This window comes from Pteropus vampyrus, unplaced genomic scaffold (assembly GCF_000151845.1).
Source record: "Pteropus vampyrus isolate Shadow unplaced genomic scaffold, Pvam_2.0 Scaffold391, whole genome shotgun sequence".
In the NCBI taxonomy this organism is placed as follows: domain Eukaryota; kingdom Metazoa; phylum Chordata; class Mammalia; order Chiroptera; family Pteropodidae; genus Pteropus; species Pteropus vampyrus.
The window spans coordinates 1,245,711-1,258,798 of record NW_011889172.1 but is presented as its reverse complement, the minus strand read 5'-3'; the positions used below and the strand labels follow the sequence as shown (position 1 = coordinate 1,258,798).

Genomic DNA, 13,088 nt, shown 5'->3' with positions numbered 1-13,088 from the left:
ACTCACATGAAAGCTAGCACCAGGCAGAAGATGTATTATAGTTTCTGACCTAGGCTTGGACATCACACAGTGTCCTTTCTGCCACATTCTATTTGTTGCACAAAGTCTTGCTCAAATTCAAGAACAAAGGAATTAGAGTCTACCTTCTGTTGAGGAGTTGCATGGTTGGAACTACAGTATTTCCCTAGCTGTCTTTTCAAAAACAACCTGCCACACCCAGTACACAAATGCAGAATTTAGAGTATCCCCAAACAATACAGGTACTTAACTTTCCATACAGAATGCATTGAATTTTCCCATTGTTTTGTAGAAAATGCTGGCCATGACCCACTGCATTGATGTCTTCACCTCAGTTTGAGGAACATATCACAAAAGCATGCAGTTTGTTTTTACTGTAACCCCACACATAGCGTGGTTCATGTCAGTTAGGCATCTCACCTGCTAGCGTTTTGTTTTACTTAACACCTATATAGCACTGAGTAACAGGCATTGTTCTCATTAAATCCTCACGCCAACTCTAAAGTAGGTACTATGGTGATTCTCATTTTACTGAGGAGGAAAGTGAGGCACAGAGGGATGAAATTTTGCCCAAGGTAACAACAGCTAGTAAGTGGCAAAGCTGGGATTGGAATCCGATAAATCTGGCCGCAGACTCTATTTTGCTATGCAGCCTCTTATAGAACTTATTTATTGTGAGTCTCCCATGCACACTGTAGAATGTCAGCTCCACTGGAAGCAATTTACGGCTTCGCCCCTACAAGTCGGCCCTGCAAACAGCAGACATTCCACCTAAAGAGATAAACATGTTCTAGTAGCCGCTTTCCAGTCTGCGCAGGCGCATCAGACAAAACTCCCAGAGGCACCTCCTCCTTGTACCGATTGGCCATCGCCGATGACTGACGGAGGAACCAGCGCAGGCGCACTAGGCCAGATCTAAAGAGGCCTTGCCTCATTCGCTGAAGACTGACGGAAGATCAAGCCAATGGAAATGGGTGTCTTCAGGAAGGGGGCGGGACCCATGGGCAGTTAAATTTGCGCGGGGTTGGCGCTCACGCAGTCATGGCGGCCATCCGCGACATGGAGGAGTTGTCCCAGGGGCTGTTGAGCCTGCTGAGCGCCAATCACGCCGAGGCGCAGCAGCGGCGGCTGCTGGCGCGCCACGGGCAGATAATGGAGCGGCTGCTGGAGACTCAAAACGGCGCCGAACAGCAGCTGCGCGGTGAGAGCGGAGGCCAGGGCGGGGGCGCGGTCGCGGCTCCGGCCCTTAGTGATGGGATGGGACGGCCGGACGCGTCTTGCAAACTCCTCCCGCCCGTGTCCCCCCATTTCCTGCCCTATTTCCTATGGGACCAGTAGACGAGCGCTGCTCACTCTGAGCGTCAGGTTCCCCGACTGTGAGATGAGCTTCGGGACAGCAGCCATCTCCAGGGTTTTAATGGTAAATACAGGAGCTTGGAGAGCCTGGCCCAGTTCTGAGCGTTCCTGGAGGAGGAGCCGGGGGACTCCAGCTTTAAACTGGGGCTCAGGAGTCAAAGCGCCAGGTTTGAAACCTAGCACGCAGTACTTCCTGAGGTTGTTCGGATGTTTTACTGAGCGCTTGCTGTGTGCCAAGCATAGTGCCAACCCTGAGATGGCGGCAGACAAAATCCTTTAGGGGGCCGATAATGTTAGTAGAGGGATTACGTATAAGAAATAAACAAAAGGATAGGGCAGGAGATGAATGGCTAAAGGTAAAATCTAGTCGTGTAGGGAGGAGTGGCGATGTTTTGGGAGCTGGGTCAGCGAACGCTTTCTGAGGTGAAGTTTTGGCAGAAATCCCAAGGAGGTGAGGGAGAGAGCCAGGGCTATGGTGGCCACTAAATAAATTGATATGGGTAAAGTGCCTCCTACTTTATGTGGAGAGAACACTGGACAAATGGTACCATTTTTGTTGAATCGAAGACACCATCAAATGTAAGACTCTATAAGAAAGAAAAGCTCTGCTAGTATTTTAACATGCCATAGAGAAGGCGAGATCCAGCCTTTTCCATAGGTGAGGCCCAGAGCCTCTGACCTGGACTTCAACTGTAAACTCATGAGCCCTGTGGCTTGGCTTCCCTCTCAAGCCTGTTCCCTCTTCTGGAAATGGGACAACTGGTAGCACTCATTGTTGCTGCAATTCTCAGTGCCAGGGTTTTGTTTGTTTGTTTGTTTTTAAGGCTACAAAAGTTTTTTTGTTTAGTAAAATTAACAAAACATAAGATTTACCATTTTAACCATTTTTAAGAGTATGATTTAGTGGCATTAAGTACATTCACATTGCTGTACAACCATCACCATCTCCAGAACTTTTTCTTGATCCCAAACTGAAACTTTGTGCACTAACTCCCCAGGCCCTCTCCCCCAGCCCCTGCCACCCACCTTTCTACTTTCTGTCTCTATGAATTTGACTCCTCAAGGGACAGCATATAAATGAGATCATGCAGTACTTGTCCATTTGCTTCTGTCTTATTTCACTTCACGTAATGTCCTCAAGGTTCATCTATGTTGTAGCATGTGTCAGAATTTCCTTTTTAAGGCTGAATAGTGTTCTGTTGCATATGTACACCACATTTTGTTTATCCATTCATCGGTTGGTGGACACTGGGGTTGCTTCCACCCCTTTGCTATTGTGATTAATACTGTTGTGAATACAGGAGCATAAATCTCTCTTTGAGTCCCTGCATTCGGTCTTTTTTTTTTTGTATTTTTCAGAAATGGAATTTCTGAAAAGGATCAAATAGTAATTTGATGTTTAATTTTTTGAGGAACCGCCATCTAGTTTTTCACAGTGGTTTCCGTGCCAGGGATTTTTAATGCCATTTTACAGTTACATTTTATGAGGAGGGGCTGTTCGGGTTGAGACTTGAATGACCTAGGAGCTAGACATGGGATGGCTCAAGGGAAGAGCAAAACCTGGCAGACAGGACAAAAATGCAGGGTTGTGAAGTGAGGATGAGTTTAGAGACCCAGGAGAAAGAAGTAGAAGATAAAGTCAGCAACATCCAGACCCCATCAGGCTCGTGAGCCCCCAGGAGTTTGGTTGTTCATCTAAGCACGATGGGTGCCCTGGTCAAGGTCTTTTCTTCTTTTTTTCTTCTCCCTCCTTCTCTCTTCTTTCTTTCCTCCTCTCCCCCTCCAGTGATAGTTTGGAAAGAAGATCAGCATCACCCAGCCTGCCTGGCTTTGAGCAAAATGGATGGATTTGAGGCTGGAGAGAGAAGAGTCAGTATTCTAGGGAGCTGGGGCTTTTGAGTCAAACGGATCTGTTTCACATCCAGGCTTTGGAGCTGCACGCCAGTGGACAAGTCCCTGAACGTCTCTGGGCTTCTATCCTGCACCTCGCAAGTGGCAGGAGGGGTTAAGTCACCTCCCTCGGACGGTCGTGGGAATGCAGAGTAGGGCCCCTGGTCATCCTGCACACTTAGTACACGCTGAGTGAGGAAGGGGCAGGAAGGCTGCATAAAAAAGCCAGACTCTGGGCTCTCCCAACAGGAAATCAGCAGGCACCATCTCAAATAGACAGATCAAGAAATAGCAGCATAAGCAAATTATTTAGAAATGCGAAGGTTAGTGCCTGAGAAAACAGTGTAGAGTTGAAAGCTGCCTCAGAAGGGTGGAGAGGCTGAGAGAGGTGTGTGTGTTTAAATTTTATTTCACAACCATATGCATGTAGTACTTTGATTAAAAATTAACTTAATGTCAGTTTGTAAACACTTAAATGCCAGCCTTTTGGGAAGCGTTTTCATCTGTGCCTTCTCTGAGTTGGCAGGTTCCTCCCGACTGTGGGAAGGAACACAGTAACCTTAAGGTGTTTTTGATCTTTCTGGATGTTTTTTGTTCAACACATGTTTATTCTGAGTAGGTGCTGACGAAGCTTGGTGACTATAAGATGAAATCTCTGATTCAAAGAAGAAAGACAAGGAATAAGTCACTCAACATGATAGGGGCTGTCGTGAGAGCACAGTCTCCCTGGGAGGGAGAGTGCCCACCACCGAGTTGGGCATTACCCAGGAGGTCTTGAACGCTGGGTCCTGGTGTGTCCCATGGAGCACAGGCAGGCAGAGGCCCAGGACTGTGAAAAACGTGGCATGTGTGCAGAATGAGGTGTCTTTGTGGCCAGAGCAGAGAGAAAATCAGGTGGTGGAGTGAAAAGCAGAAAGGAGGCCAACAAGGATAGCGAAGATGCTCAAAGAGACCTGGACCTCATCCCGGAGACACGGGGGAGCCAGGCGTGATCTTTGAGCAAGGGAGTAGCCTCACATTTGGCCTCTAATGCAGCCACTCTGAAGACAGAGGGCAGAAAGGATTGGCAGATTGGTGACAGGAGAGACCAAGGCAGGACATGGTAGGGAGGCTGTCCAGAGTGATCCTGGAGGGACCAAGTACCTGCACGAGGGAGACAGGGGACACTGCCAGGCCTGGATGGCCAATTGTATGTCAAAAGTGTCCGTCCCAGGCTTCTTGCTCAGGTGACAGGATGGGCTGTGACTTTATAAATTAAGACTAGGTGTGCAAAGAAGGACCAGATTTTTTTTATTTTTTTATTTTTTTATTTTTTTTTTTGGTGGATTCAAATGTGTTTGGGTGAAATGGCAGTACTCACGCAAGGTCCCGGTGGAACTGCCCAGTGGGTGTTCGGGAATAGGACAAGCAGGTGAGGGGAGAGCAGGTGGAAGTGGGAGCGCTCGTCGTCGATAGGGGTGGTGGAGGCCACAGGCCAATAAACCGTCCTCTCCTCCCTGGGCTCTCCTTTGGGAAGGACAGAGCCCGGGGAGCCCATGTTGAGGGGGCTTAGCCTTCTCCTACCCTGCAGAGATCCTCGAAACAGAGAAGGAGGTGGCCCAGAGCCTCCTTGACGCGAAGGAGCAGGCGCAGCAGGTGGGCACTGAGCTGCAGCAGATCGAAGCCGAACTCCACAAGGCCAGCGAGGAGGACGCTCACCTGAAGGCCAGCCTCCTATATCCTTTCCCGCGTGCCCGACATGCCTGGGCCCAGCCTCACCCGGAGGCGCAGATTTGTTCACACTAGAAAACATGCTTTTCACCAGAGGCCCCGGGCCCCACGTGGCCGGTGTTAGTTCGCATGGGGCAGCCCACCTCTGAAGCCGAGGGTCCTTAACTACCTGCTTTACTCAGCTCTCCAGGGAGCTAGAGGACCTCAAGGAGATCCAGGCCGATCTCGAAAAATGGGAGAGGGACGTTGACGAGGACACGACGGTCACCATCCCTGCAGCCATGTAGGTCCCACAGACGCCAGTGTGAGTGTGCGCCTGCCTGTGCGTGTGTGGGCATCGGCACTGGGGTAACTTTCTTTTCTCTTTTTTGTTTTGTTTTGTTTTGTTTTGTGCAGGTATGTGGCTCAACTTTATCACCGAATTAGTAAAATCGAGTGGGATTACGAGTGTGAACCGGAGATGATCAAAGGCAGTATCCTTTGTAGAGAAAGGGGACCCTGTGCACTGGTGGCAGGGAGGTACAATGGTGCAGCTGCTGTGGAAAGCAGGCTGGCACACCCTAAAAATGAAACCGTCACCCTGAGACCCGGCAGCTCTACTCTGAGTCTAAACACAAAAGAACTGAAAGCAGGGACTAGAGCAGATACCTGCCCACCTTTGCTCATGGCTCATTGGTCACAACAGCCAAAAGGTGGGAGCAGCCCATGTGCTTCCACCATTGTCAGATGACTGTTTAAACAAAGCGGGGTGTACACATACAGTGGAATAGTACTCAGCCTCAAAAAGACGTCCATGCCAACCCGGCTGCAACGTGGATGAACCTGGAGGATGTGCTGAGTGAAGTAAGCCCGTCACAAAAGGACAAATGCTGTGTAATTGCACTTGCATGAGGTCCTTAGAGGAGTAAAATTCATAGAAACAGGAAGTGGAGTGGTGGGTGCCAGGGGGAGTTAGGGTTTAATGGGGATAGAGTTTCAGTTTGGGAAAATGAAAAAGTTCTGGAGGCGGATGTTGGGGATGGTGGCGCAACAGTGTGAAAAATGTGGTTAATGTCACTGAACTGGGGATTGGTTAAGGTGGTAAATTTTATATTATGTGTATTTTACCACAATGTGGAAAAAAAAGATAGTGCATTATCAGTTTTAACTTTTAGTTCATGAAAATTTGTTTCAGTCTCAATAACAAATTTTTAAGGGAGTCTCCTTTCGCCATGGGGCCATGGAGAGGACTATGTGGCGAGTTTCCTTACATCCGTACCCTCAGTCCATCACGGCCCCAGGGTTGCCCAGCCCATCCACCTGGACAGCACCCAGCTCTCCAAGAAGTTCATCAGCGACTATCTCTGGAGTTTGGTGGACACGGAGTGGTAGTCAGGAGCCTCGCGGACCGTGTCTTGCACACAGCAGGAATCATTCATGGTGGGTGGGTCAGTGCCTTGGTAGTGAGATCACCTTAAAATTAATGGGATTTTTACTGGATTTCTTCCCCATCCTGGGCTAGGGAACTGACTTAGCTGTGTCAGGCTTGTGACTTCACATCTGTGACAACACTGTATAAATGATAGACTATATGATGACAAGTTCCAGGTCTTTATCATTTATTATTCAAGTTTGGCTTCTTTTTATTCATTCAGGGTATATCTTTGAGTGCCACTATGTGCCAGAACTGTTCTAGGTGCCCAAGACACAGATGAGGGTGACGGATCTCTTTGGCCCATGTAGGTGTCGAGCATGAACAGATGCCATCCAGGGGTCTGCCCAGTCTACACATATTTCCCAGCCTCCCTTGCAGCTAAGTTCGGGCCAATGAAATGTAAGTGGAAGTGTATGAGACTTCTAGAAAGATCCTTAAAGGAAGTAAACCCTTTCCCCTCTCCTATTTTCTGCAATTTGGGTGTGTGGCTGGGACCCTGACAGCCTTTTTGTCACACATAAGGAGGGGTGTGGTCCTCTAGGGATGATAGGAAACTGGTTCCCTAATGATGGTAGAGCTGGTATCAGCTTTTGACTCTTAAGTGTGTGAGGGGAGGGAACTATCTTGTGTGTGCCATTGTTATTTTTGTGTTTCTATCACAAACAGCCAAAATAAACCCTGACTCAGCACGCAACCGAGACCAGGGCCAGCCAGCCGATGTGTTCATCTCACTCTTGCCTTCAGTGATTTGGGTTCTGCTAAGTGGGAGGCTTGTGCCAGCCGGCCTGCCTCAGGGAGCAGGAAGGGAAGTAGAATCTCACTGATACCTGCCACCCCCTTGCCCAGAGCCAGTAGACTAGTTGCATGAACCTCTCAGTGTTGGGTTTCACACACCTCTGGCCAACAGAGTTGTTTACAATAAGCACAAAAAAATGTTTTTAATCAGAGAGGGACATTCTAAAAACAGTGACCCTTGGCGGTCCCAGGGAGAGGAAGTCTGCCTGTCACACTCCAGGAAGATAGACCCGAAAAGAGGGCTTGGTCGTCTGCCCCTGAGGTGTGAGAAGCCCCAGTCCCTTTGGCCCACAGATTCCCAGAGCCTCCGGGACCCTGTGTTAATGCCAGGGCCCTGCTTTACGTGTTCACGCAAATGTCCACACAGCCCTTCTGCGCTGCTCGTGTTCCAGGTCGGTAGAGTCTTATGGTGTGAAATGGGAGCAGAGTCCCCACATGTACCGTTGGCCTAAACCAGGGTTTCCCACCTCAGCCCTGATGACACTGGGGCCAGTTGTGCTCTGTGGTGGGGGCAATCCTGGACACGAGGACATTTAGCAACACCCTGGCCTTCACCCCCCTAGATGTCAGGAATGTCCCCTCAGATGTGACATCTACAGATGTCTCCCCGGAGGGAGCCTCACTCACAAAGCTGCCCAGCTGCCTTGTGGCCTCAGCCAAAAACCAGCTAGGCGCTGGCCCGTGGTCAGCTCAATAACAGCTGTCACCCTGGCCTTCACCTGCTCATCTGTGTGGGTGAAGGTGCCAGGAGTGTACCCCCAGGCCTGGCAGGCCCCAAGGACTTGCCAGAGCTAGCCCAGCTGAAGAGTCCAGAATGGGAGAAGAGACAATGTTCTTCAACCCACCCCAGACCCAGAGGCCTGGAGGAGGAACCGGTGGTGGGTGGGTTCTGCCACAGAAGAGCCTTATCTATGCCCCATGGGCCTGCCCGCCCTCCCCAAGCAAATGCTTGCCTGGAGCTCTCCCCAACGAGAATAAGGTCCCTTTAGGGATGCTGCATGAACCCAAGCTTAGGGGCCGTGTCCACCTGTCCATTCCCCCCCGCCACCCGTTTCCCCATCTCCCCAAGCTCCATCCCCCAGTTTCTCCAGGCAGCCCCAGGGACTGACCCAAAGGAGTGAGCAAGTGCGGGAAAAACATGGCCTGGTGAGTGGGTGGGTTCAGAGGGTTCAGGGAGGTGCCTGAGCTCACAGGAGCCGGGAGAGGCCCTGACCCACTACATGCCTGGGCCCTGACTCACTGCCCAGTGCTGGCCTGATGCCTGGGACAGCCAGCGGGATAGCCTCGGGGCAGCCTCCAGCCCACGCCCCCACCCCTGCCTGTTCTCCCTCTTAGAGCTGCTCCATTAGCAGCCACCAGCTCTTTCCTGAATTTTGGAAGCTGGCCAGAGTCATGCTGACCGCTAGGCCCAGCTCTGTTGAGGAAAGAGCAAGATTCATGTCTCCAGGACCAGGGAATGGGGACCCAGGTCACCAGACTGCAGAGCTGACTGCAACCCCACACTCCGCCTGTATTTCTAATCTTGCATCTCTTCAGGGCCGGCACAGGCCCAGCACTATCCCAAGCCGATGAGCAGTATCTATTATACAGATGGGGAAAATGAGGCATGGCAGGGTTTAGGCAGTTGCCCAAAGTCATAGGACAGTGATGCCCCTGGAGTCTGAACCCCAGCAGTGGGGCCCTAGGGTCCTTAGAGGAACATTTTGGCTTTTCAGTTGAGGAATTGCCTCTGAGGCAGCGGCCACTTGTTCAAGGTCACGCAGAAGGAGACCAAGCAAGGACTAGAACTCATGCCTATACTTGGTCAAGCTCTAAAGGGTGACAGAAGCAGGCAGAGAGGTTCTAGATACTTAGGTCATTATTGGTTTGTGACTGGGGGTCAGATATCTGCACACCTGGCTGACCTGGCTGATTGGTAGTGTGTCTGGGGACAACAGTGAAGGGTGTATTGAGTTGAGGTAAGCCCCTCCCCCTGGACCTCTGACGAGTCCGGTGAGCGAGGCCAAGGAGAGGCCGGGAGGACTGGTCCTGGGGCATCAACACAACAGTCCTTGGGTTTTCAGAGACTCTCCATATGTGGCCTGCACTGGCCTCCCTCACGGTGGCCCCAAGACCCCCAGGTGGCCTCCCTGACTGACTCAGAAGTGTGGACTGCACATCTGACCTGCCAGCCCTCCTTCGGGCTGTGACACCTGGGGTCAAGCAGGTGCTATGTGCCCGGCTCTTGTTTTCTTACAGGTGAAGAAACTGAGGCACAGAGAGGTCAAGCCATTTGTATAAGGGTTCGCAGCTGATGGGCGGCAGAGCTGGGATTCAAACTGGATCCTGAGCTTGTGCACTTGACCCTGACCTGAATGAGGTCATTTCAGTTAGTGACAAATGCTGTTGCTGTTGAGAGCGGGCTTTGTAGGAGGCCTAGGGAGATGTCATGTGAGCCCAGACCTGAAGTCCCAGAAGAGAGAAGTGTCCAAGCTGTGGAGCAAACAAGTGGAAAGGCAGGTTCGGGGACCGAGCCCTAAGGCCGTGGGGCTTGATCACTCTGGGCCTGTGGTCCAGTGAGACATGGAGGATTTTTATATTTCAGGGGGCCCAGAGTTGGGTCAAAGGCCCTGGTAAAAGGGAGCTGGTGCTGGCCTCTCGATAGGTCATGGGGCAGAAGCCCAGCCTGACTAGGGAGGCTGGTGTCAATGTGAACCCCCAAGCTCCCCACCTCCATCCCAGGCAGTGTGGGAGAGGAGGGCTGGGGAGGGCTAGAACCCCTCCACCGAGGGCAGGAAGCCTCACTGAAACCCGAGCTGCCAGGAGGGGAGGCTGGACAGGACCCAGGAGTCCTGAGGGCTATGCCACCCTGACTGGCCCCAGCCGGCTGCCCCGGGTAGTTGGGAGGGTGATGTGACCTGTGCTCTCACACAACCCTCAGCCTCTCTCGCCCCTTCGCCATCATGGGAATTCACTTCTGGGGGGAGGGGAAGAGGTGTGAGCATGGACACCCCCCCACCCCAGTGGGGAAGGGCCTGGCAGGCCAGGGAAAAACAGCTCCCTCACTTCCCCTGCCTCCCCCTTCCCTCCCAAGGACCTGGGCCCAGCCCCGCAGGCTCCAGCCTGACTCACCGCAGGCAGCTGTGGTTTGGGATGCCAGGGCTGGGGGCGGGTGGCAGCAGAGGACAAGAGATGGAGCATCAGGCTTGGGGGAGCAGCTTCTTCCGCCAACCACCCCATCCTGCCAGAGATGTTGAAATGGTACCCTGTCCTCAGGGCTGGCAGCTCCCATGCTCCAAGCTGCCCCCTGCCCCCCGCCCCTGTGGGACCAGCACTGTGGGGCAGGCACTGAGCACACAGACCAGGGAGCTGGCCACACGTCCAGGGGCTGCATCTTACCTGGGTGACATCCACGCCTTTCACTAAGGGACATCATTCTGAGCCCAGAGAACCACAGCCAGAGAGGATCACCCCCATGGTGACCCTCCCAGATTGGCAATAGAGAAAGGCAAGGGGGCGGGCATCCTTCCCACATGTAAAGTGGGTGCTGGTCTTGGTCCCGTCTTCAAGAGGCCATTGTGAGTAGATGAGTTAATCCTGTTGACATATTTATCCTTATTTGTCACAAAGCTCTAACTCTCGCCCGCCTGTGCCATAGTCAACGCCATGGTGGGGGCGGGGGGAGGGAGAGAACGAAGGATTGAAGTGACTACTCCTTTAGCAGGAAACCACCCAGGCCAGATTCCAGAAACTTCCGTCAACCGTGGCCTCTCCCATACATTCAATCCGGTCTCCTCTCCCCTCTCAGAGCCCTCCAGCCTCTTCCTGGCCCCTCCTATGTGCAAACCATTCAAGTTCATTTGTCCTGTTTGCCACACGGCTGAGCTTGCCATCAGTCAATCAACCAATTATCGACCTCCCGCGTGCAGCCCTGGCTGCTTCCTGTAGGGCCTTTTCAGCTTGCGCCCCCAGAGGCATTTTGGAACCTTCCCAAGACAAAAGGCGGAAGGAAGCAAGTGCCACCCTGTGGACACGGGAAAGATAACACAAAAAATCCCCACAGCTCCTGGCCTTCACCTCTAACCACAGCCCCCACTCTCACAAGGCAGGGGGAGGTGGGCTTTCATGCATCACCCCTTTTTCAGTTGGGGAACCTGAAGCTCCGATGAGCCCAAGGTCACCAGCTCGACCCAGGTGGCCTGGCTGGTCTGTGCTCTTTCCCACTCCACTGCCCGACACTCCGGGCGCCTGCTCCTGGGCCCCTTCTGCCCTCTCTCGCTTCGCCCTAGATGCCCTAGACGGCAGGAAGCCCCACTCCCCAGGTCCTGCTGGGTTCGGCCAGTGCAGGGCACCGGTGCAAGTGAGGCCAGGGAGCAGGTGGGGGCTGGGGGCTTTCTCCCCTCGGCCATGGGCAGCGTTGCCTCAAGGCTCCCACAGCCCCTGGCCTATGTCCACGCCACACCCTCCCTCTGCTGTGGCTCATTGCAAGTTGCATCCTTGTCATCTATTTGGTCTTCTTAAAACATAATTATCGATAATCAGCATTATTTTTAATTGTGGTCCAATACACATAACATTTACCATCTTAACCATTTTTAAGTGTACAGCTCAATGGCACTGAGCACTCAAGTCGTTGTGCCACCATGTCCACCACCCGTCTCCAGAACTTTCTCATCCTCCCAAACTGAAACTCTATCTTTAGTTTAAACACTGACTCCCCAGCCCCAGGCCCCCACCATCTACTTTCTGTCTCTATGAATCTGATGCCTCTAGGGACCTCATAAGTGGAATCACACAGTATTTGTTCTTTTGTGACTGGTTTATTTCACTGAGCGAGGTTCATCCACACTAACATGTGTCGGAATGTTCTTACTTTTTAAGACTGAATATTATTCCTTTGTGTGAATACACCACATTTTCTTTGTCCATTGGTCCATTGAGGACACTTGGGTCACTTCCACCTCTTGGCTATTGTGAATAACGCTGCTGAGAACACTGGGGTACGAAAGATGCAGGACCAAGCGGATCCCCCAGTGGGCCTGCCCTGAGAGAGGGGCTCTGAGCACAAGAGAGAATTCAAACGCATGCCAAAGCTAGAGTCAAAAGGAGAGTTTATTAGAGAAGAGGTGACGTGCCACAGAGCATGGTCTCCTCTCAGAGGCAGAGAGTGAGAGTCTGAGAGAGACTCAGGGACAGATAGACAGGACACAGCAAAAGACAGTGAGACAGACAGTGAGAGGGACCCTGAGTGTTCAAGTGTTTGAGGAATTCAATTTATAGATCATTCTTTAGTTTTAAAGTTTAAAGCAGGGGTCCCCAACCCCTGGGCCGTGGACCAGTACCAGTTCGTGGCCTATTAGGAACCAGGCTGCACAGCAGGAGATGAACAGCAGATGAGCGAGTGAAGCTTCATCTGCATTTGCAGCCGCTCCCCAGCACCAGCATCACGGCCCCAGCTCCACCTCAGACCATCAGGCATTAGATGCTCATAGGAGCACCGGTCACTGGTGCCAAAAAATCTGGGGACCGCTAATTTAAAGACTTTGTTTACCCATTTTCCTTTGATATGGACGTACAGTGAGAAAGGATAAGAGTATGTAGCATGATACTTGAAACTAATTTAAATAAATAATTTTTTTTTTTTAAAAGAGCATGTAGCATGAAAAGGTAAGAATATGTGCAGCATGAAAGGCCTGCTGGCAATTCCCAGCCTTTAATCCGTAGGTCCCCCATGTTTTTAGCCACGGAGAATGAATGATTTTATTTTGTGTGGGGAACCACTTAACGACCCTGTTTTTCCTGTTTTCCCTTCAGGGTGCGTGGAAATGGTTGTCAGCAGTCCCAGCAGAAATCGTCCTTCTTCTGCAGGTGTCCTCGGAGTCTGGCTATTGGGCTGGTCAGCATATTGTAGTCTCTGGTTACAGCT

The 13,088-nt window shown here is 51.7% G+C and overlaps 1 protein-coding gene and 1 long non-coding RNA gene across 2 annotated transcripts; one reads left to right on the top strand and one right to left on the bottom strand.

Moving 5' to 3' along the window:
• The first annotated feature begins 1,033 nt into the window (after positions 1-1,033).
• On the top strand, positions 1,034-6,580 carry SPC24 (SPC24, NDC80 kinetochore complex component). Its single transcript, XM_011380305.2, has 5 exons — positions 1,034-1,219; positions 4,835-4,979; positions 5,153-5,257; positions 5,371-5,447; positions 6,239-6,580. The coding sequence occupies exons 1-5, from the start codon at positions 1,060-1,062 to the stop codon at positions 6,343-6,345; spliced, it is 594 nt and encodes a 197-aa protein (XP_011378607.1). The 5' UTR covers positions 1,034-1,059; the 3' UTR covers positions 6,346-6,580.
• A 1,574-nt stretch (positions 6,581-8,154) lies between these two features.
• LOC105305617 lies at positions 8,155-11,290 on the bottom strand. The gene is made up of 3 exons (XR_897107.2): positions 10,562-11,290; positions 10,295-10,403; positions 8,155-9,655 (listed from the first exon to the last, which is right to left on the bottom strand). It is a non-coding gene; the product is annotated as an uncharacterized LOC105305617 (long non-coding RNA).
• Positions 11,291-13,088: the final 1,798 nt, after the last annotated feature.

What these genes read in the sequence shown, in the direction of transcription:
- SPC24 (XM_011380305.2), top strand. Translation starts at nt 1,060, where the DNA reads ATGGCGGCCATCCGCGACATGGAGGAGTTGTCCCAGGGGCTGTTGAGC. An exon ending in CACCTGAAGGCCAGCCTCCT is followed by an intron (nt 4,980 to 5,152) that starts ATATCCTTTCCC and finishes TACCTGCTTTAC; the next exon opens with TCAGCTCTCCAGGGAGCTAG. An exon ending in GTCACCATCCCTGCAGCCAT is followed by an intron (nt 5,258 to 5,370) that starts GTAGGTCCCACA and finishes TGTTTTGTGCAG; the next exon opens with GTATGTGGCTCAACTTTATC.